The 25,214-nt window shown below is 37.5% G+C and overlaps 1 protein-coding gene across 5 annotated transcripts in view; it reads right to left on the bottom strand.

Annotated features, from left to right (window-relative positions):
• Positions 1-25,214, bottom strand: part of RABGAP1L (RAB GTPase activating protein 1 like) — a 213,062-nt gene that overhangs the window by 46,000 nt on the left and 141,848 nt on the right. For all 5 annotated transcript variants that reach the window (XM_034409764.3, XM_034409762.3, XM_034409765.3 and 2 more), the window contains one exon: positions 6,909-7,037. In XM_034409764.3, the coding sequence (XP_034265655.2) occupies positions 6,909-7,037 (129 nt within the window). The remainder of the gene's footprint in view (positions 1-6,908; positions 7,038-25,214) is intronic.

Here is a 25,214-nt window from a genome sequence, read left to right on the forward strand (position 1 = left end):
TATCATATTCAAAATTGTTTTAACAACATTTACAACCTGTGTATCAGATCCTCCAAGCTGCAATGGTCACTTCATTCATTCATTTGCTTACTAACAAATAACAAGAACTTTGCAATGGGTGGTTCCATAATCAAGTGTTTGTTTGTATTGTTATGCTCTGAGTATATAACTGATGTGAGGGTAACTGAACTTACTAATTATTGCACCAAGTTTAAGGAAGTTGTTGCTTTAGCTCAGCTGGAATTTCTCGGAAGACCAGAAAAATTGCTCAGTCACTTCCTTAAAATTCTCCTTATGAAATGTTAAAATAACTGACAATTCTTAATATTTAATTTGTAGTATTTAAAAAAGTAATTAAAATTATGACTGCATTTAAGACAAGACAGTCAAAAACAAAACTTTTCATAATGAATTTGTTCATTTTTGTCATTCTGTGCAAAAACAAATTAAATACAGTAATCTGAATAATGCCTAAAGATAAAACACTTGGATGAAGCCATGAAAATATAAAACCAGAGAGAAGAGTTACACAACTGTTTTGAAATTTAAGTTTTTTCTTTTACATTATGAACACATTATTTAAGCAGAACTTGAGTCTATGTATATAGAAAGATCTTACTATAAATTTTACACTGAAAACATTCTTCTAAATATGTAATTTAGGAATATATTAAATATCTTTGGAATATTTTGTACATTTTACTTAAGTAACAATTTTTCAAGAGCCCAAATCGTAACCCAAGTAGGACATTTGGATTAACTGGTAATAACTATATTCCCTCAAATTGTTTTCAACTTTTAATGGCCATTTATATGGCCATTCTCCATGATCTATCCCTAACCTGGTGTTTCAAGTCTTCCAATAGTAATTCATTGCCAGTGTAATGAGATGGGCAGCACACAAATCTAAAAAAATAAAAAAAAATAAAATAAAAATAATAAATAAAATAAAATAAAATAAAATAAAATAAAATAAAATAAAATAAAATAAAATAAATAAATAAATAAATAAATAAATAATAAAATAAAATAAAATAAAATAAAAAATAAATAAAATAAAATGTCCACCCACCTATCAGTAACTTCCACTAATCCTCTTCTTTGCTTTTCTTCCATCTTCCCCAGCATTAAGAGCCTTCTCCAGGAAATTATGCCTTTGCATAATGTGTCCAAAGTAGCATAATTTGAGCCCAGTCACTTGTGCTACAAGTAAAAATCCTGGGTTCATTTGTTCAATGATCCACTTTTCTTGGCTCTCCGTGGTATTCTCAGGAGTCTTCTCAGATACCAAACTTCAAAGAATTAATATTCTTCCTATGCTGGTTCTTCAAAGTCCAACCTTTGTTTCCATAGAGTGTTACAGGTAATACTATGGCTTGCTTGATCTTTATAGGTGCAGAGACATCATAACATTTGAATACCTTTTTTAAGGCCTACAGGGCTGCTTTACCACATGCTGGTAAGGGGTGTATTTGTGACTGTTCCATTACTGTTGATAGTTGATCCTAAAGGCAGAATCTATTACTTTGATATCTTCATTGTCAGTTCTAAGGCTGATTACTTTACCAATTGTCATTAGTTTGGACTTCTTTATATTTAACTTTAGTCCCATTTTTTTCACTTTGCTCATTGATTTTTATTTAGAGCTTGAGGATCCTTTCCATTTTCAGCTATCCAGGCACTATCTTTGGCATAGACATACTATTGATATTTCTTCCTCCAATTTTAAAATTATGCTCATCTTCTTCCACTCCACTTTTTACAAATTGAATAAAGGAAGAGTACACTGCCTTGTCATATTCTTTTGCCTGAAGCCAATTTGTTTTACCGTGTTCTCTCTTACTGTGGCTTCCTGATCTGTATAAGTTTTTTATGAGATCAATGAGATGTTTTGGCATACCCATGTTTCTGAACACATTTCATATACGATATAGTCAACAATGAACTTTAATCAATGAAGCATATAGTGATTTTTTTCATTGTTTGACTTTCTCAATTATCCATCATGCATCAGTAATAATATTTCAAGTTTCTCGCCTTTTCTAAAGGCATCTTGGACATCTGGGATTTCTTTATGACTACAAGAGAGTGAGCAGGCATACAATGGGGAACACATATTTAAAGGAAAGTGCTAGCACTGCCTATTTGGCTAACGCCCTCCAGCCATTTGGAAGCAAACAGAAGCCCATGGTGTAGAAGTGATTAAAGTCCTATCAGTTACAAGCAACAGCTGTGAGCTGACCAGTTAAGGTCACACAACTGATCTTGTTAATTTGCAGTTAACACTTTTTAGGGACTCTTGTGCTGCAGAGAAAAACAGTTCCACAAGAGATTGCATGTTTCGTCAAACATTAGTCACAAAGTTAATTTTTCATTACCCGTGCAGTTATTAAATGAATAATACCTGTAGTCTGTCACACTGGGGGTCTGGAATAAGATCTCACAAAATTAGAAGCAAGCAGCCTAAAACTGAATTAAAACTGGCTTATGAAAATAAGGGACAGTGGAAACTATTCCTCCTGCCTCCCAAAAATGTAGTTTCAAGTCTCTTGTACTATGCAAGAAAAGAATACAAGACTTTAAATCTTGATTTTACTAGAAACGGCTTGTGTTTGATACACAGTAGTTGGAATTCTTTCATGAAAGCTTCGTTATCTTTCTTACAAAAAACTTATTGATCACAGATATGCCTGCTTGTATCTGTTTCTAGTTCAAGTGTATGACTGAGAAAAGTTTGCCAACTGGAAATCTTTACGTGATCCTTTGCAACCCACAAAGATTCCTAGGTGTGCAATTATTGTGTGGTGTGGAAATTAAAGTAGGAGCTAGTGGCCACATTTGCATATGAAAAATTCTAATTATGAACCAACTACTTAGTTCCTCTCTCAAAAAAGCCGGGAGTTAGAGGACAAGAACAGACCATGGGTTTTCATTAGGATTCCTAACAGGCTACTTAGGCAAGTAACCAAAAGAGATCCAACTTAGCATTGTAAAGTAATGACCGATGCTTCTGCTATTTATTATTGTTTAGCTGTTTCTGTTGACTGGTAAAACTAAGAGGGAGGGATAAAAAATTATGCATCAACATGTTGCTTGCTCAGTTTGTGTAGAATTCTTCACTATTCTGATCAACCATAATACAAAATTACAAAATACCTCCTAAAGTATTGAACTACAGGTAGGTAATTTTAAAAATGTAGAAACATAACAGCATATGAATGTTTTCCTGAGATTGGATCAATACAATAATAATAATAGTTGTTCTTTCATAGAATTATAATTGATTTAATTAATGATTAAATAAGTAACCTGGTCAAATGCGTTAAGCAATAGCCTTCATACTTTTGTATATACCTGCTTAGTAGGGCTTTCGCCCCCCCCCCCACAAGCGGTGTTCTTTTTTATACAAAGTCAGCTTATTGCCTCCACAAACCGGGTCCTCATTTTACCTACCTCGAAAGGATGGAAGGCTGAGTCAACCTTGAGCCGGGTGAGATTTGAACTTGCAGTAATTGCAGGCAGCTGGTATTACTTAACAATGCTTGAGTCTGCTGCGCTACCAAGGCTCATTCATGCAATCTCATAAAGATTTGATCATTTATGCAATCTGTATATGAAGGAATGTTATTGAAAGAAATATGATATGTTACTATGTTTTTTGCAATATACTTTAGAACAGCAGTCCCAACCTTTTCCAGCTCCGTGGACTGGTAGCAGTGGCGGCGGCAGCAGCGGGAGGAGATGGTTTCACACTCATGCATGCCACTTACGCAAATTGAGCTTCCCACGCTCGCCCATTGCTTGTGCAGCCCAGTTGCCAACGGGCCATGGACCAGTAGTAGTCTGCAAACCAGGGGTTGGGTACCCCTGCCTTAGAAGATCCTAAAATAAGTGCATTTACTATAAACTGTAAAATAAGCCTCCTTCAGACATTATATTGCTCACTGGCAAGCAAACCATTAAAGCCACAAAAAACAGACCAGATTTAAGAAATTTTAGAGAGACTGGAGTTGCAACTGGACAGAGACATTGGTATTGTCTCTGTCTATATAAACAGATGAGTAACTAAAGGGTTTAAGCCAATAGCACTTTAAGAAACAAAGAGACAAGACAGCCTTTCATTGCCCATATTTTTCCCTACTTCAGCAAAGGCTGTTTGTTATTTTGCCAAACGTTCAAGGAACTAGATCAATGTGCCTTCAGAACAGTTTGCCATATTAAAGTGCATGTTTGCTCAAGTAAAATTTTTGGACCATGCAATTTTTTCTGACTAAAACGTTTCTCCACTTTATCATTAAAAATACCATCACAGTATTACAATTTCTCCTGAAAAACTGCTAAATTTGTTACTATATACCAATCTGGTGCTTAGGAACTTTTAAAACAATAGTATTCCTGAACCCCTGTCTTATTGATTCTGGTTTTTCTGCCATACAAGGGATTTACATATATTCTGAAGATATTGCTTTGTATTTGAATATTTTTTTCATTAATACTTTTCAAATATAACATCCCATCCAATATCTGACCAGAAGAGCTGTGTAAGAACATTGTTCAGATGAGTAGAAATACACTACAGTAACCAGGAACACCAGAAAAAGAAACAGGCTGCCTATACAACATCTTACAACAAAATGGATACCCAGGTAATTTTATCAAAAAGTGCCTGACTACCTAACCCACTATAGCACAACCAATACAAGCTATGAAAAAAATAACATCTCTGAAATAACCAACAGATTATTACAACCACATGGCATCATCGTGGCACATAAACTCCCTTTTTATGATCCTGTAATCCAATGAAACTCTCCAAAACATCTTAAGTAAACCAAAAGACTCAGCAGCCCAGGAAGAAAAAACAGGAATCCTCTACTATATACAGTGTAAGGAATGTAACAGCTAATATGTAGGACAGGCAGAAGATTAGCAGAACACATCCATTAACACCATCTAGCAGTCAGAAGACATGATGAAAATGTCTTAATTTCACAATTTGTGGACAGAGTCATCTGGTTTCAACTGGGAAACTATGAGCATCTTAGACCAAACTAAATAAAAAAACCACTAGGGAATTCCTGGAATCTTGATATTCAGACAAAGAAATAAACCAAATATCCATATCACCCAATGATTAAAAGCTAAGAAGGAAACAAGACCAGAACACATTTCCTCCAATGGCCAACAACTCGATAAACATGGATTAACACTAGACAAAAAAAAAAAAAAAAAAAAAAAAAAAAAAAACCAAACAGAAAACAATATCCTAATCAAGGAACTACTCAGCAGAAAATCAAGCCCCCACCAATACTGGCAGGAAAAACTACTATATATAAACAAGGTTAAAGGTCACACTCACTAGCACTGATGTTATCTAGTTGGGTTATGAGTAGTGGTGCGTTCCTCCCAGTTCTGCCCGGTTCCGCCGAGCCGGTAGCGGTGACGATATGACGTCACCAAACCGGTTCCCCCCCCGCGTTATTCTTACCTTTTATTTGGCCCCACCCCCAATCTATTGCTGCCTCCTGAGTCCCAGCTGATCGGCTAGAAGGAAAAAAACTGTTTAAACTCTTGCCGCGGGGCTTCAAAGGGCCGCCCTACAGCTGATCAGTGTTAAAAGGCAGTGTGCTGGTAGACCGGTGCCTCCAAAAACAAATGAGTAGACCAGTGCCTGCAAAAATAAATGAGTAGACCAAAGTCTGCAAAAACAAATGAGTAGACCTGTATAGCTCTGGAAGCAGTTAAAAGCCTGGTAGACCAGTACCTCTGCTAAATCCTAAAGAATTGTCACATGACCATCAAGCCACGCCCACAAAATAAACCATGCCCACAGAACCGGTAGCAAAAAAATTTAGAACCCACCCCTGGTTATGAGATGTCTGCAAGCAAACAGTCAAGCTCAGAAAGCACTAAAGACCCCACATTTCAACTTGAGCTACATATATTCTTTTCTGCATCAGGAGAGTTTTGAGAATATGGTGATGCTAGTGGGGAAGGTGAAACACATAAGACTTCTTTCTCCTTCTTTTTGGTTGACAATGAATCTGCAGATTTTGAGTGGAATTATTTTTTTGGCTTATCTTCCTGTGTTAGGAAAAGTAGTCTGGTTCACATCTGATTGGAACCAATGCCCCTGGTGCTGACATATCAAAAAGCTACATTGAGCTACAGTTTTGCCAGGATTTGCAATTGGAACAAAGTATATATTTGATAAACCCGGAATAATTATTAGAAGTACAAAAGAGCGTTGAAAACCAAGAGATGTGATTGTTAATTTGATAAACCTTTTGGTTATATAGGCAATTCTGTCTAAGCTTCATCATGACATATAAGGTAAAGCTTCTGTCAGTTGTCATTCTTAAAGAAAAATGCAAAAATGGCAACAGACCCAAGGCTTTACTGTGAATAACCAAGAAAACTTAATATAAAAGAAAAAAATGTTCAAAGTAATCCTGAAGAAAAAAAGAAACTCTTTCCTAAACATTGCACGAATCAATAAATCTTTATTATGGTCAAAGACAAGCATAAGGAATGCGGGATACAAAAGTATTTGAAAACATTTAAAAATACACAGTGCGTTAAAGCCGAAGAATCCTTACACCCTGGGCTGAGCACACCCTGTCAAATTAGTCTATTCAAGAATTAAAACATTCTGGTGTGGATCTAGCTCTGTTGAGTACTGCACCAATTTGAATGAGCCCCAGAAAGAAGAACCAGATTTTCCATAAACCATTTTTTTGTCTAAGCAAACTGGGTGGTAAATGGTGATTTTTTTGGGGTGGGTGGGTGGGTGGGGTTGAATAAAAACTTAGCAAAGATATTCTTTGTTCAATTATTGATTTCTCAAATTGTCAGTCTTTATATTAGCTTTATTTTATGTCAAAAATGTCCAAGATAATCAATCTTACCTTGACATTGCAGGCCTGTTCCATAAGCCTTCTAGCATTTTCTTCAGCTCTGTACCTTTTAGGCAGCTGCACTCTAAAAAACTTTAAAGCCCCTTCAAAATCAGCTTGCAGAAGATCCTCCTTGGAAGTCTGCAAAGAAATAATTGGAGAACAGGTGTAAACAGTGAATCAAAGTAGCTTTGCTCTATTTCATAAGATATAGTATTTATATAAGGATAAATCCAATCAATGGAATAGGAAGCTAAATAACCCTATTTTCTAAAAACAAGAAAATTAGAGTCAGCATAATGTAAGATATTGCTATTCTTCTATACTTAAAAGAAAATTGGAGAAGGGGAATGTGTTGGATATGTTCACTACCCTGAGTTATTTGTAAAATAATAAAGTTGAGAAATAAATACTTAAAAAGTAATGTTAAAATCATGCTGATAGCTTTTCTTTCTCAGACCTCTGAATTGTGTATCATTGTAGTATAAAGTTTTGAAAGCTTCAGAAATGACAGAACAATGCAGCAATTGCCTTCATGGTTAACTATGTATAAAGGTAAGTAATATACAAAAAAAAAAAAAAAACCATTTATAAACATATAAACCCTAGTTATAGCGAACACACCAAAATTAATATACCACAGATGAGGACCAACTTGGAATCTGGGTGTGTTGCCATTTTTTTATGTTAATGATTAAACAAAGTAAATTTGCTATTGTGATAATTCCTCCTATGGAATTCCTCTTGTGATAATTCCTCTTATGAAAGTTAGTACTTCTAGAGTAATAAAGCAGAAATTTATCAATATTCTCATTTCAGCATCTGTGAAAAAAATACACTCTCATCCACATTCCCATGGTATATAATTTTGTGATAAATATTTGTCTGCATTTTTATTTGGGAAATTAAAATGTGAACTCAATAAATTGTACTCACACTCTCATTTTCACTATCTTACTGGGTTTAATTGAACCCCAGATCAGCTTCCTAAAAGACCTGAAAAAGGACAGGCCTCATGGCCCTCCATCTTCTCCTTGTTCCTCAGTGATACACTGCAAATGTGGCTGGTATGTTGCAATGGAATTCTCTTTTTACATACATGTAAGAATTATAGTTCTTTATTTTATGTATACATATGATAGCATGTATGCTCACACACATATATTTAGGTATGTTTGTCTTATCAAACAGGAAGGTTATAAATGCATTCAAATATTCAAGACAGAATTTAGCATACAATGATAAATTTTGGCTTTCCTAATGAGAAATACTTGACTTACAGCCACAATTAAGCCCAAAATTTCTGTTGCTAAGTGAGACAGTTATTAAGTGAACTTTGCTCCATTTTACAAACTTTCTTGCCATACTTGTTAAGTGAATTACTGTAGTCGTTAAGTTAGTAACATGGTTGTTAAGTGCATCGGGCTTCCCCATTGATTTTGCTTGTCAGTAGGTTGCAAAAGATGATCACATGACCCCAGGAAACTGTACCTGTCATAAATATGAACCAATTGCTAAGCATCTGAATTTTGATCACATGACCATGGGGATGCTGCAACTGTGATAAGCATGAAAAATGGTCATAAGTCACTTTTACAAGTCCCATTTGAAGTGCCGTTGTAACTTTTAACAGTCACTAAATGAATTGTTGTAAGTCAGGGACTACCTGTAAAGGGAGAAACTAACTCATATATTAAATCCTTCAAATTGAATATTGACTAACATAAGACAGGAATATGGAGGAAATCCCTCCTTAGTGGAATCCTATCTTGATATGATGAGATATCAGTAGATGTAGATGTGAGAGAACCTGAAATTATAAGAAGGTTTGGGTCGGGCAAGCATCATAATGCAGGTGATACAGTATATTAACAAAGCTTTGTGACCAGAATTCTTTATCTGAAATAATGTTGTCTGAAACTCCTGTTTCAGACAACATAAATACAGATTCCACAAATAGACATCATCACAGGATGGACAACCAAAATATGGATTGCATAATAGGAAGGAAGAGAAAGAGGAACATTTAAGAGACTGCTAATAGGTGGATGAAAAGTTCACACAAGTTCCAAACTACCCCTTTTAAAAAACAATCTAAAGCAGTTAATATCTGTAGTATCTAACCGATTTACCGTAGTTCATTTAACTTATGCAAAAAGGATCTAAGAAGCTGTAGAAAGAGGAAAGAGACACTGGGAAAATTGAATTGGAAGAAGAAGACCAGAAAAAAAAATCTTCCAAAATATCATCAAGAAGCACCTCCAAGAAGCTTCTGAAACAAATTATCATGCTGGAGGAAAAAGTCTTGGGGAATAAAGTTAAAAAATAATTGAAGCCAGACATCAAGCAAGAATAGACATGGCAAGATATCTTGAATAAGAATGTCAACAAATTGAAGGAACTAATGAAAAAAACATGAAAAGCATATTTATGATCAGAGGAACATTTTAACTAGGTTAGGGCTATTCAAGTGTACAAGTAGTCCTTGCTTAACGACCAGTCACTTCCCATTTGAAGTTATGACACACATACACACAGAGCTACTTACAACTCAGTTTGGAGTTCTGATGGCCACACACACACACACAAAGCCACATAATTGCATTTTGGGCATACGGCAGCCAGCTCCCATTTATGGCCATCTGCAGCATTCCAGCATTTTTTGCTGATTTCTGGGATTTACTTCTGGTTTCTGGCAGAAAAAAACCCAAAAAACCGTCCACTGAAGAAAATGGGTTTGCTTAACCACCACAGTATTCATTTAATGACTGTGGCATTCATTTAACATTTGTGACATTTGCTTAATGATTGCCTAAAAAAAGTTGTAAAATCTGGAGCGGTCACATGGTAACCTACTTAATGCACCACCACGCCTTACAACCATAATTCCGGGCTCAATTACAGTTGGAAGTCAAGGACTACCTGTAATCATGGAAGAGGCTCTAATTGAAGCAAATTAAGTTAAAGAAGATTAAAAGACTATTCTAAAACCCTTTGCAAACAAGATTACAGAAAAACAGAAACATTTGCCAAGTCAGCATATGTTCCGGAAGCAATTCCCTTAGAAAATGAGTTTATATAATAACAATAGATCAGATGAAATACAACAAACTATATAAATTATTTATTGAACTTTTAAAGATGCATGAATAAGGACATTAAATGCCAACACTCCATTCCAACATATATGAAACAAGACTGTGTCGCCTAGAATTTTCAAAAATTGTTGTACAATATATAGTTACATAATAATGAAAAGAAATACAAGATAAAATATGAATTATTAAAAATTTGCAATAATTCACTTGGCAAGTAATCTAATGACAATACAGTCATACAGGCAGGCTGAAACCAAAGACAATGAGCCAATTATCAGAAAAGGCAGAGGATCATAAAGTTAGATAGGTATAGATGAATAATAGAGATAGAACATAGAGTTGAAAGGGAGGGACCTTGGAGGTTATCTAGTTCAACCCCCTGCTCAAGCAGGAGACCCTATACCTGTGATGGCAAACCTGTGGCATGCATGCCACTGTAGCCATGTCAGTGGGCACACAAGTTCAGTTCCGGCGCGTGCAGCTGATTTTCAGGTCTTCTGGGCCACCAGAAGTAGGGAAACAGGCTGTTTCCTGCCTCCAGAGGATCTTGGGGGTGGTGGGGAAGGCCCGTTTTTCTCTCACCTGGCTCCAGAGCCTTTCTAGGAGTCTGGGGAGGGTGAAAACAGCCTTCCCCTCCCCAGAGGTCCTCCAGAGGCCAAAAATGGCCCGTTTGCCAACTTCTGGTGGGACTGGAAGGCCCGTTTTTTGCTGTTCCCAGCCTCCAGAGCCTCTCTAGGAGTCTGGGGAGGGTGAAAATGGCTTTCTCCCTCACCCCCGGAGGTCCTCCGGAGGCCGAAAATGGCCCGTTTACCAACTTCCAGTCCCACCAGAGGCTCTGGAGCCAGGTGAGAGAGAAAAACATGCGCGGGGTGCATAAATTATGGGTTTGGGCACATGCACGCGTGACCCCCCCCCACGGACCCCCTCTCTCCTGGCACGCGATGGCAAAAAGATTAGCCATCACTGCCCTATACCATTTCAGACAAATGGCTGTCCAATCTCTTTTTGAAAGCCTCTAGTGATGGAGCACCCACAACTTGTGAGTGCAAGCCATTCCATTGGTTAATTGTTCTCACTGTTTGGAAGTTTCTCCTTAGTTCTAGGTTGCTTCTCTCCTTGATTAGTTTCCATCCATTGTTTCTTGTTTTGCCTCCAGGTGCTTTGGAAAATAGCTTGCCCCCCTCATCTTTGTTGCAGTCCCTCAAATATCAGATAATAGATAATTTTATTTTTGCTTTATTTATTTAATACATGTATTTAATTACAGCAAAACATCATGCTAGAATGTGGAATACAAAGGGTATATTAGATACAACAGGATGGTTCCTGAGTTCTTTCTGTGGAACACATATAACTTAACTTGAAGGTACATTCAAAGGGGAGAAGCACTTGAAAAGCAGGTTTGCTATTAGAAATGGATAAATGGGCAGAGAAAAGAATACCTCAAGCTTGGTCCAATAGTAAGGGTTGCAGGGCTACTGAAAAGACAAAAGAGCTCTAGAGTTCCAAGATCCAGGGAGAAGAGAAGAAAAAAGGAAGATTGTGCAGAATTGGAGTACTACAGGTAAAACAATTCAGTTAGTGGATTGGCAAGCACAGAAAAGCAACAGTAGTCCCAGTAAATCCAGCTGGCACATTGGCCAGAAAAAGTTGGCAAGGGATCCAGGCAGTTGGCCAGGAGGTAGGAGGTTTTGCTTGGCAGAATGCCTAGAAAAGAGGAATCTGGTATGAAGGAAGCTTCTGACATAAGATTGCCTGGAAGCAGAACCTTGAGAAACCACAGAAGTTAGGTCAATGGTTGGAGTCAGGGCATGAATAGTGAGAAAAGCAACAGTGAGAAACAATGGTTTTTTTGCCCAGCAATTCGGTTATAAACAGAATGTAATGAATAAGTGGCACCATTAATGGCACCATTACACCAGACCAGGATGGAAGAAAGAAGCTGGATGGGAGTCAAGCTAAACCTGCACCCCAGTCAGAGTGGGTACATCACTTCTATTCAACAGTAGCATTAAGCCCACAGGTGTCAAAGAAGTTCCAGATGGGACAATGAAGTTCAAAGAAAAACTGAACCCCAGGTGTAGCTACAGCAAGTGGGACTCTGGACAGGGATAAGCATCAAGCAGCCTCAGAAATTCTTCTCTCCTAATACTCTTTACAAAGAACCTCTTAAAGAGGGAGGAAGTCCTGCACCAGACCCCCAGGAGTGACAAAGGCTGTTTGCAAAAGAAAATTAAAGCATAAAGTAGGTTAAACATCTATACTGCCTTGGAAATCAGCAAAGATCAAACCAACACTGTTTTAGATTGAGATGATTTGAGCAGTGGTGAAATCTAAATTTTTTTGCCACCAGTTCTGTGGGCGTGGCTTGGTGGGCATGGCCTGGTGGTAGTCATGTGACTGGGTGGGAGTGGCCAACTTTTTTTTTTTTACTTTTTAAAGCATTTTTAACTAGTAAAGAATGCTTTAAAAAGTAAAAAAAAAGTTCTGATGATCAGCACCTAACCAGCCTGACCCACCCCTCGCCAAGCCAGATCCAACGCCTCCTAGCCCCGAAGATTGCAAGCCTTTCCACCTCAGCCACCCAGTCCAGGAGATGATTGGGGGGGGCGGAGAAACAAAGCACTCAGCTGCTCCCCCTTTTCACTCACCCCGAGCTTCCTGCTGCGGATTTTCACACCTTGCTTCACACGCCCGGGATTGTCGCCCTTGTCTTCTTCTTCCTCCTCTTCTCCGTCTTCCAAGTGGAAAACTCTGCTCGCTAAAAACCTCACTAATACCGCTTTGCACACGGCTTGTGTGTGTGTGTGTGTGTCTTTGTTCCTGGTCTTTTGCAGCAGCCCATGCCCGATTTCCACACATACATACACAAGCCGCGTGCACAGCAGTACTGGTGAGGTTTTTAGCGAGCAGCGCAAGAAGCCAGACTTGCCTTCACAGGTACAAAAGCTTTCTTACAAATGGAAAAACGCCAGGAGAAAGCAAGCGATTCTTTTTGCACTTGCTCCTGGCGTTTTTCCATTTGTAAGGAAGCTTTCGTACCTGTGAAGGCAAGTCTGGCTTCCTGCGCTAAAAACCTCACCAGTACCGCTATACGCGCGGCATGTGTGTGTGTGTGTGTGTACGTTGGGCATGGGCTGCTGCAAAAGACCAGGAGCAAAGACACACACACACACAGAGGCTTTAAAAGACCTTTAGAACAACTCGGGGGTTCCTTCTGGTTGGCGTCCAAAGACAAGAGGAATGAAGGCGGGGGTGGATTGGAGGAGTCATTTCCCTCCCCCTCCCTGCCTCCGCACTGACATTCAATGCAGCTCATGCACGCACGCGCGCACACACACGCACACACACACAGAGGCTTTAAAAGACCTTTAGAATGACTTAGGGCTGCTTCTGATTGGCCTCCAAAGAAAAGAGGAATGAAGGCAGGGGTGGATTGAAGGGGTGAATTCCCCAACTCCGGTTCAGTTGGCCGGGGACGGGACATTGGGCACAGGCTACTGCAAAAGACCAGGAGCAAAAAGACACACACACACACACACACACACACACACACACACGCCATGTGCACAGCGGTACTGGTGAGGTTTTTAGCGAGCAGCACAGGAAGCCAGACTTGCCTTCACAGGTATGAAAGCTTCCTTCAAATGGAAAAACGCCAGGAGCAAGCAAGCGCTTCTTTTTGCACTTGCTCCTGGTATTTTTCCACTTGGAAGATGGACAGGAGGAGGAGGAAGACGAGGGCGATAATCCCAGGTGCCTGAAGCAAGGCATGAAAATCCGCAGCAAGAAGCTCGGGCTGAGTGAAAAGGGGGAGCAGCCGAGCGCTTTGTTTCTCCGAAACTGGTAATAATGCTTTAAAATGCTTAAAAAGTTAAAAAAAAAAGTTCCAACGATCGTGCGTCGCTCAGCTGATTGTTGGAACTTTTTTTTTTTTTAACTTTTTAAGCATTTTTTTACTACCGGTTCTCCGGAAGTAAAAGCAGGTAGTAACGACGACCGGGCGGGTGGGCAGAGCCTCAAGCTACCATCGCTACCGGTTCTCTGAACCACCGGCCGTCATCGCTACCGGATCAGCCGAACTGGGCTGAACCAGGAGCATTTTACCCCTGGATTTGAGTTGAAAATTCTTTAGAATCTTGCTAAAAGAGAAATTGGAAAGCAGATGTCCCTGACAATTAAAAGAGTGAAATCGGAAAACACTTGTCAACTGTCACCCACCACAATGAAATATCTGCAAGATTAAATGCTTAATTGTTACATCTTAGACTCATAGAATCATAGGGCTGAAAGGGAACTTGGGGGTATTCTAGTCTAACCCCCTGCCCATGGCAGAAGACTTTATATCATCCCAGACAAATGGTTGTTCAATCTTTTCTTGAAAATCTCCAGCAGTGGTGCTGTGCATTACTTTCCTATTAACAAAGGGAAGGGTAAGTTTTTTCTACAAGGAACAGATCTGTGTGCCTTTGAGTCTGTACCATTCCAAATACCTGTGATTCCTGGACATTAGAGTGTTCTTTTGAGAAACTTTTACAATGAACAAAAAGTTATGGTACTGGCTGAAATTGGAAAAATTGAATGGGTTAGTTGCATTCATTAAAGGAATGGCAAAATTAGAACAAATTATAGCTGAAATCAAAACAAGAGATTACAATGCAGTTATTTCTTGTACAGAAAGAAGATTTAAAAAGTGAACAAAGAGGAAAAAAGTTACCACCTTACAGCCGATAATGAAGAAATTAGTATTATTTTTAGCTCAAAATAGATATGATAGATAATAGACTTCAAAGGATAGTTAGAAAAAAACAATTGCTACCAATCTGTCTTCCATTAAGAACCTATATACTGCACGAGCCATAAAGAAAATATCTACTGACCTCCCTCACCTCCTGGACATAAACTATTTCAACTTCTTCCCTCTAGACAACGCTATAAGGCATTGCACGCTAAAACAACTAGACACAAGGACAGTTTTCCCCCACGCCATCACTCTGCTAAACAACTACTTCCCACAATACTGTCAAATTACCTAGGCTGCATTACAATTATCCTTATCATCTTTCCTATTATATCTTTCCTTATCTTTAACTATAACTTTGTTGCTTGTATCTTCCAATTTATATTATTTGTTTTATTTAGTATCCTAATATAATTTATGTTGATTGCTTATTTAGTATCCTATGACTATCATTAAGTGTTGTATCTTATGATTTTTGATGAATGTATCTTATGATTATTATGATCATAATTTATCACATATTACATTGAAAGCTTATGCGCTGGAAACAAATTCCTTGTGTGTCCAATCACACTTGGCTAATAAAGATTTCTATTCTATTCTATGTTCTAGAAAAGTAAATGCATTAGTAATCCTACTGAGAAAAGTAGTCACAAACTTAGAAAAGAACATGACAAGTAAGAATTTTTTATCTTTCATATCCCGATAGGGAAAGCAGACATATTTTCCAATGGTAATATGTGTAAAAATTGGACATAGAGAAAAATTAATGAAATAATGCCTTCAAAGTAGGGGTGAAATTTAGCTGGTTCTATCCGGCTCAGGCGAACCGGTAGCGTGGCTGCAGAAGGCTCCCGCCACCCACATGGATGTCATGATGTTGCTTTTTTTGTGACATTTTAAGCCTCTGCGCATGCACAGAAGGCTTTGTGCATGTGCAGACGATGGCGCACGTGAACATTTGTGAACTGGTAGGGAAGGTAAGTGAATTTCACCCCTGCTTCAAAGTATAGATTTGTGGGTCCCACATGCAAGAAAAATCTATCAATGTGTCCTGGAGTAAATATTTTTAGGTCTGTCTTGGACGAGAACTATCAAAACATTCTAATTTTGAAATAGTGTTTAGAAATTCAGATAACTTTTCAGTTTCTGATGCAAAGTGATTGTAGACTACATAAACTGTTGGAAATTCTGAGAACTAGAAAAAGACAATGGATAAAGTATTTGAACAGGACGAAACAGATTGTTTGAATGTATGGCTTTAGATAGTTTGTGATCAAACCAAACTGCATTTCAGATATTTTCATCTGGTTGTTAGTGTACAGTAGCAAAAAATCAGGAGGAGTCTGGCAACATCTTTTCAGATTAACACATTTTATTAAAAGGCACACATTTTTGTGAGCTTCAGCAGATGCGTGAATTGACTAAACTAATATCTGATTAAACTTTTTGCTCATGAAAGCTTATGTCTTTTAATAAAATGTGTTTGTTTGAAAAGTGCTACCAGATGGTTTGATCTGTACATGATAGCAGCTGCTTTGCCCCAGATATAGAACAAAATGTGGTTGTTTTAAGGCAGAATGGCTGGAGTAGAGTAAGAGTGGGGGGAAAGCCAAGGCTTTCTTTGGTGATGGGTATGTGTGGACATCATAGTGGCAGCTGAATGGATATATGGGGAGGGGAGGGTTTGGATCAAGGAAATTAGAATTAGGAAGGTCAGTGAGATGTGCCAAATGAGATATCAGCTACAATAGCCGAGGGGAGACAGAATAGTAGGAAGAAAATGTGATGAGAAGTTCAGGAGGCATTAATATAATATGCCATTTATACAACCTATAAAACCTTCCTTGACAGTGTTCTCAAAAAGATTCATGGGATTATCTAATAGACATTACATATTGACTAGTAGACTTTACATATATAGGGCTAATTTTTTTGGGGGGGGGGTCAATAACTTCTACAAAATTGTAGTAGTTAAAAGGCCAAGAAACAAAATTAAATTGCTAAAAAGAAATGTATGATAGGAATCACTTAATAACTTATGTAAATGAGAGAAGCAACTCATTTCCTATTTGTATTTACTTATTTGGATTATATTCTGCCTTTCATTCAGGAGCTTAATGCAGTGCACATGGTGCTCTTTCTTCCTATTATCCCTGCAACAATCCTATAAGGTAGAGTATCGGCCCAAAGTTATCCAGTGAGCTTTTAGGCTTGATTGTAGACTAGAATCTGGTCTTTTTGCTCCTGATCCAACATTTTAATCATTATGCTATACTTGTTTTTTGGATTAAAACTAATTGATCTTGTTAATTTATTTCAAATGATTTGGATGTGGTGTGATGAAAAAAATGACAAGATGAGATAAATGTGAAAGAATACAGCCATGAGAAAATTACATACACTGAAGAGTTATAATTCATATCAGTAAGTGTAAGATATGGGATAAGATACTGAAAAATAGGAGAGAAAAATTGGAAAAAGTAAAACCATGGAGGCGTCTGTTAAAAAAAAGAAGCAAAAAATTAAATTATAATTTCATTATATAAATTCACACATTTGTCTGCACAAGTCTGGTCCCTCACCTAAAAAAGAGGACAATAAAACAGTGTAGAAAATTTTAAATGTTAAAGACAGAAACCAATAAATAAAAATTATGAATGGTGTGTCTTTTCAGTTATTGTTCATGACAATTAAATAGAATTACTGTTTCCAAAGACAGCACACCTTTGCTTTAGCTAAATATGAGATGTTGGTGACAAATTGCAGGAAATAAAAGCCACCCCCAGTATGTTCTATAGACAGATACTGGAAATAGTATACCAGATCGAACATTCCTTGATCTCACATCTGAATTGATACATTTACTGTAAAAAAATTTGAGTATCGTTTATTAAGATTTACAAGGGTGCCAAATTAAAAAAAAAGAAGTGGCAATTTCTCTCTCATGTCAACAATACATACAATTTATTGAGGGATGATAGCAGGATCACTTACTGGTTACGGTAGTTGAACTGCTAAAGTTTAGCCACATACATATACTGCTTTTCTAGAGGCAGCAGTTACAGCTTAACAGAGTTTTAGCCATTTTAAGGACATGTTAATAGAGAAGAAACTCTTACATTTATCACTGACTCTGTATTGGAACAGCTACAATCCAGGACTAAAAGGCACTGCATAAAATATATTGCTATGAAACCTGATTTGTTTAAGGACATGATGGATTATAAATTAGATAATGACAAATCTTGGAGTTAGACAGATCAAAAATTTAAAAATAATAGAAATGTTTTATCTTTTGATTTTGATAATATTTATTCACTATAATGATAAAATGTTTTGATGGTATCTTGTCAATTTATTAAATAAGCTGATGGGCCAGAATAGTGCAAAGAATTGAAATTCAGATGCATCCAAAGAGTTTTAGAAGAAAGTTTGGCTACCTCAAACTTGTATTCTTTACTTGTCAAATAGGATCTCCATATTCACCACCAAATCAAGGACAAGAATATGCGTATATATTTCAGAATCACAGTTCATTAACAATTATATTTTTATTATTTAATAAGACATAGTTATTTTCATGCCAATATCCTTATTCTAGAATCCATCTCAGACATGATTGTTTGCTTAGGACAACAATTAACAATTGACAACCAACAAAATTATCCTTTGTATCTCAGTAGAAAGGCAGAATAAGAGGATGTTCTCAGTTTTAATAGCAACAAGTCATATAACATAGGGTTTTTAAAAAATGACATTAACTGGTTTTTTTTTATTTTCATGCTTTTGAAAATTACATAATGGAGCTTTAAAAAAATAAAAATCAGACATTCAGAACAGAGAAATAATGTTGGATTCACAAAATAGTGGACAGTTCTTCCTTCTCACTATCTAAAACAGGCAGAGCGATTTGGGACCAGAATACAAAACTGCTCCAATCATCATGACCAATAATGTAATATGATGGGAGTTGTCCAAAATAACAGGAGGACACCACGTTGCCTATGCCTGGCTTTGAAGGAAGGTAGCTAAGTGCCATTGCTTCCCAACTCTAATGACTAAAAGAGACAGACCCTCTAATGAACCACTAGATGAACTGGGTATGTGAAAGCAGACAGACAGTAGACAAGAATGACAGATTTGCTAGACACCCGTTTTTGCAAAACAAGGATCTCACCGCAAGAAGACGAGGCACAAACAGGCGATGCCCCATCCCCAGAAGTTCCAGCACTCGACAAGCATACTCATTCACAAGCTTGCTTCTCTCATCATGAATATCCTGGGTCCTTCTGATGGGTGGCGCGAGCTTGGGAGCTGGGGTTGGGCAAGACACCCCTTCCTCCATCAGCAAAAAACTGCAAGTATCCAGAATGAGAAATGCTGTCTTCTTAAGCCACAGTTTTCCACTATAATATTATGGGAGCCAGATTTAGGTCTCTTAGAAACCAATGCTTTTATTGTCCACAACAGGGACAACCAAGTATAATATTTTTTAAAAATCCCCCCAAAACATGTTTGGAGGAAGCACAGAAGAAGTCGGTATTCCAAAGTACAGCTGCAAATATAAGCTGAAGACTTGGATCTAAAAATGCCCGAAAAAAGAGAAAAATGGCAGAGAATGATGCAGAAAAAGGGCTGCAATGGCCCAGCTTGCCTAGAAGTGCGTGTAAGTACAAGGAGGAGAAGCAGAAAGAGCAAAAAGCCAAGGCTGGTTGTAAAGCTGCAAAGAAAAAAAGGATGAGCTCATTGCAATCCCTGATTCGTGACAAGCGTGGTTAGGCGTCTGCTGCTGCTGCCGCCTCTCTCTGTGAATCGGTAATGAAGTGATAGAAAAGGCGGGGGAGGGGGGAGGGAAAGGCGGAGGCAGCTGAATGAGCATGCAGAGGATGCCTCAGAGGAGAATGCTGTCATAAGAAGCCAATGGTGAGCGACCCTCCAAATCCGCCTTCCTTCCATATATGTTAGCTCCCCAGCACACAGACAACCTTGTTGTCTCTTGCTTAGGCAAGTCAGACTGAAATTCAACCATAATACTAACCCTGATAGATACAGGCTTTCAAATCAAGATTTAATCCTGCCTAGACATATGGAATAGAGAAAATAGGGAGGGAAAACTTGTCAGTCCCACCCAGATTGCTGCATGAATGCAAGACAGATGGAAAAATAGAACAGCCGAGTGCTAAAACTGTGAAATGTCTGAATTTGTGTTGTTTGTGCAACACAAATTATACTTTTCAGGACAGACAGCTTTATGTAGGTAAAATTTCAGAAATTCACAAAGACCAGTCTAAATATATCAAATAAGCATTCTGAGCCCAGAACAATATTAAATGCGGGATGTAACTGAAAAAGTGTTTGACACAAAAAAGTTATATACAAGACAACATAGAAATCTTTTTTGTATATACATCTGCATGAGGAATATTTAACATTTTTTCTCCACATGACCTAGCTTTATACTCTCTGGCCTTGGCAATTATTGTCTGCAAAATAATTTCCACTGATTTTTCCCCTTCAATGAATCTAGTCCATTCTTTGTATATGGTACAGACCATGTTTCCCCAAAAATAAGACCGTTTTATATTATTTTGAACCCTGAAATAAGCGCTTGGCCTTATTGGCCAAGCACTCAAAAGCCCGATTGGGCTTATTATCAGGGATGTCTTATTTTGGGGGAAACAGGGTATGTGGCCATGTCATTTTATGCATTCTATGAAGGTGACTGAACTTGCTAGCATGAGCCATTTATGATTGTCCTGCTATAGCTTTTAGTGTGCCTAGGGTCAGATCAGATCTCTCTGCTGCTTGACAGAGATTCTGCCTGATTTGTTTACATTAGCAATAGCACTTAGACTTATATACTGCTTCACAGTGCTTTACAGCCCTCTCTAAGCAGTTTTAGAGCATCAGTATATTGCCTCCAACAATCTAGATCCTCATTTTACCGATCTCGATCTCAGAAGGATGGAAGGCTGAATCAACCTTGAGCCTGGTGACATTTGAACTGCCAAACTGCAGGCAGCTAGCAGGCAGCAGAAATAGCCGGCAGTACTGCATTCTAACCACTTTGCCACCGTGGCTCTTACTAACATTAGCTATCATTCAGGTTGAAACACCCAACATTTTCAGTGATTTCTGAAAACTTTCTGGTCTGGTGTAGAAGATGCCAAGTAATGAGTTAATTTCCCAGTTGCCCAGGAAATTATAGACACATGACTTAAAATTTTGTCTCTAGGCTACATGCTGGACTTCACACACTTGAGTAGTCCATCAAACAAATGAAAAATAGGAAAAGGGAGCACCCTTATACAGTATATATGAGCATAACATAACTTGGAATCAATGTCGATGAAGATTCTCAGTCATCCAGGTAGAGGTATCTAAAAGTTGAGTCATGGCAACTGGACTTCTTTTCTTGTTGGTTGGAAATAAATAATAAATAAAATAATAATAATAATAATAATAAATATTTTGCTGTTTATCCAAGTAGCTTGGATAAACAAGCTACTTGGTTTTCAGCTTCAGCCTCAGCCAGTCTGAAAAAGCTACTTGGGATAAACCGTGAAATGTTTCAAATCAACAAAACAAGTCCAGTTGCCATGACTCAACTTTCAGGCAACGTGGAATAAAGCATACCTGTCGTTCTCATTAAGGCTATGATCAGCTACTGATGGACTGAGTTGAGGTTTCGATGCATTTGTCAGCCCAAACACAATAGAATCTTTATAATAAGAATCTAATGCTTAATTCTCAGTTTTGCATGATGACATATCCACAATAGAGGACATAGAGATTACCTGTTGTCTGAGAGAATAGTAACAACTGAAACTTTGTGGGACAAAAAATTACCATAACAGTTATTCCTCCCTGCCCTTCCCCCAAAATAAACCACCTAGAAAAATGTGTTTACAGGTAGTCCTCACTTACAACTGTAATGGAGTCTGCCCAACACAGCAGTAGTCATGATGGTTATAAATCAGGTCACCCATATGACTGACACAATTTTACAACCTTTTTTGTGGTGGTCATTAAGCAAATGCTATGGTTGTTAATAAAATATGGTTCACAAAAAAACAAAAGTAAATACTGGCTTTTGGCAAAACAGTCATAAAATGTGGGCATGTAAATGTGGCCTGGTTGCAGAGCATGACCAGAGTGGGAATTTTAGAAACAGAGTTTAAGAGTTCCTAGCGAGGTCTGTTGTAATTTTGAACCAGTCGTAAATTGAGGATTACTTGTATTCTATAGTTTAATTAAGGTATTAGGCATGGTCCATATGTGTGGGTGGGTGTGGTTTTTAACAAGTTATTTCTTTTTTAAAGAAAACAATGGGCAATGTTAGATATGACTTTGTTGCTTATTTGTTGTAACTTCCATGATTTCTTTAGGAATTCTTGGTAGTATCTGCCTGGATATTGCCAGGAATCACTATTTATTTAAGTAATTCTGCATTTATATAATTTATTTTTTCTTTCTGCCAACTTTTCTTCTACACTTATTTTATTAAGATACATCATGTAAACTAGTCTTGACATTTTTATTAATTATATTTCTATTCTCCTGCACTCACATAGACTCATGGAATCTGCTGGAACAGATGTTGGAGGTCTTCTAGACCAATGCCCTGCCCATGGCAGGAGACCTTATATCATCCTGGACAAATACAGTAGTGGCCAAAATTGTGGAAATCTTTTTGAGAAAAGTGTATTTTCTAAAACTAGCTAATAACACCACTTTTTTTTGGAGTAGTACCATAAAATTACATATCAATGGAAAGATAATTTAATCAAGAATGTAATGCAATAACTTTTATGAAGGATTTGCTATTAGAATAGCAGTTACAGTATAAAGAAGAAAAGTGAAACAGGTAAAAAAACGAGATATACAAAAATTATCACATCAGTTAATACTTAGTTGGGTAACCTTTAGCATGAATTACTGCCTTACGACATCTTCCCATGAAGTGAACCAAGTCTTTTAGTTCTGCAGCTGTTATAATGTGAAACCAAGATTGAAGGATTGCTTCTATTAACTGGGTTTTATTGCTGGGTCGCTTCTGACAAACAAGTTTCTTTAGTCAGCTCCATAGATTTTCAATTGGGTTAAGGTCTGGTCTATTCCCAGGCTATTACAACAGTGGAATATGATTATCTTGAAACTCCAAATTATTAGCCATCAAACCTCAAAAATACGCTTTTCCCAAAAGGTTTCCACAATTTTGACCACTACTGTAGTTGTCCAGTCTTTTCTTGAAAACCTCAGCAGAGGTGTACCGACAACTCCAGAAATCAAGCTTTTCCACTAATTGTTCTCACTGTCAGGAAGTTTCTCCTGAGTTCCTGGTTGAATCTCTCTTTAACAAGCTTCCATCCATTGCTTCTTGTCCTCCAAAGTCAGGAGCTTTGGAGAATAAGTCAACCCCCACCTGTCTGTGGCAGCCCCTCATGTGCCAGAAGACAGCTATCATGTCACCCCTATTCTTCTCTTCATTAGGCTAGACATACTTAGTTCCCTTAACCATTCCTTGTACAATGTATCCTGCAGGCCCCTTATCATCTTAGTTGGACTTCTATGCACTCTTTCTAGGGTCTGAACATCCCTCATCCCTCAGAACTCTTGACAGTTTTATAAGAATATGCAACCTTAAAAATTCACAATCAAAACCAACAATAGACCCCACAAAATATTGGGGAACAGACTATATTGTAGCTCCTTTGGATTCCAGGAATTATATGTAAACACTGGTTAACATTTAGATATCAGTGTTATGGAATTATAGATGAAACTAAAGATAGGGTATGTCTCATATATCAAAATAACCACCTCTGTTTTCTATAGCAGCTTAATTGCTGTCTCTTTTTGGGTCAATCTGTTCTAAAGCTGATCCATTGTTATTAACGAATAGCAGAATCAATTTTAAAAATCCAAATGGCAGTATTGTTGCTCTGTTAAAAACAAGAAAATTTCTGACAAATTAAACAGTATAAAATGTGTTATGCTTTGTGTTATGGTTCTGTGAGCAGGAGTTCACTTCTTCAAATGCTGCAGATAGTGTGTGTGTGTGTGTGTGTGTGTGTGTGTTCATAGGCAGACTGTGGAAGAACTGTACACAATGATTTCAGGAGGAAAAAGAAATGGGAAAATTTGGTGATGGCTACAATAATTATTACTGAGCACTTCTGGGAAAGAAATGGTGAACTGCAAAATCGCTGTCTCTGGCAGGTCTAGAGCACTAGGAGAAGAGGGAAAGCCAACACAGCCCAAACTGTGGTTCGACACATTTAAAAAGACACAGACAGGGTTCACATACTTCCTTTCTTAATCACCTTTGTAAATTACTTATTAATTGCTTTTTTGATATTAGGAACATGTCAGACTAAGGAGAACAAGAAAACATGGAACAGTTCAGCCAGAGTCAGTTCTTTATTTGCCTACACATAACAGACAAGAATTTTGCCAAACTAAACCCTCAGCCTAACAGATTTACCCTGGAGATTCTAAGTAGGGGCCATTCTAACTCTCTCTGTCTTCTGTCAATCTTCAGGCTGTGGGGCCCCTTGTATCTCCCTTCTTTCTGGAATGTGCTCCCTCTTTCCTGGGAAACTGCCTCCTCACTATAGTCTTTCACACCAGCTCCCCTTCCGTGGTTATCATCTCTCAGAGAATCTTCATAAAGGCAAGTGTATTATATTACATGAATTTCCTTCAATCCTTAGCAAAAGAAATTTTATACAAGTTTAAAGATTTTTTTAAAAATCTCTGTTATGGAATAAACAGCAAAAGGATAATTAGAATGTTGATTTTGGAAAGTTATAAACAGACTAGTTCAGGTGGATTTGAAATAAAAATTTGAAACTAATTATTAGAACCTTTGCCATAGGAAAATGCTGCTGTTTTGATTACTTAAACATTTATCATAAGATGGCATTTTGAATGTTGAACATTAGAGGAAACCAGATGGAATTAAAAATTAAGTTAAAGGAGAACTTAACTTACTAATACAAAATGGAGTAAAGAGACCCAAATGTTAATTTTGAAAATGTCTATCATTATATATAAGCTGTGTTTGGAAGATTATGGGAAAGGACTATCTTTACTAGATAGGATTGAATCTGATTTGAAAGTGGATCTAAAACAATGGACTATGGGAATGATGTGGAAGAAGATGCTACATTGGATATACAAATGAAATTGAATGATGCCTTATCAAAACAAAAGAGTGACAAGAATAATTTTCTTATACTGAATTTATGAAAGAGACTTGTTAAAGTTATGAAGAACTTCATGAGAAGAAATCAGGTTCCAGGACTTGAGAGGATTAACAAATAAGATAGTTGAAAGAAAAGGAAAGGAATATAAAAAGTTCAAGATTGTTAAAAGTAAAAAAGAAGGAATATAAAGTTAGACTACAGTAGACTAGACTAGACTAGAATAACTTTGTCACTTTGAGTGTACACTAATCAGCATACATTAAAA

This window comes from Pantherophis guttatus, chromosome 3, assembly GCF_059756535.1.
Source record: "Pantherophis guttatus breed Tessera chromosome 3, ASM5975653v1, whole genome shotgun sequence".
NCBI classification, from domain to species: Eukaryota; Metazoa; Chordata; class Lepidosauria; order Squamata; family Colubridae; genus Pantherophis; species Pantherophis guttatus.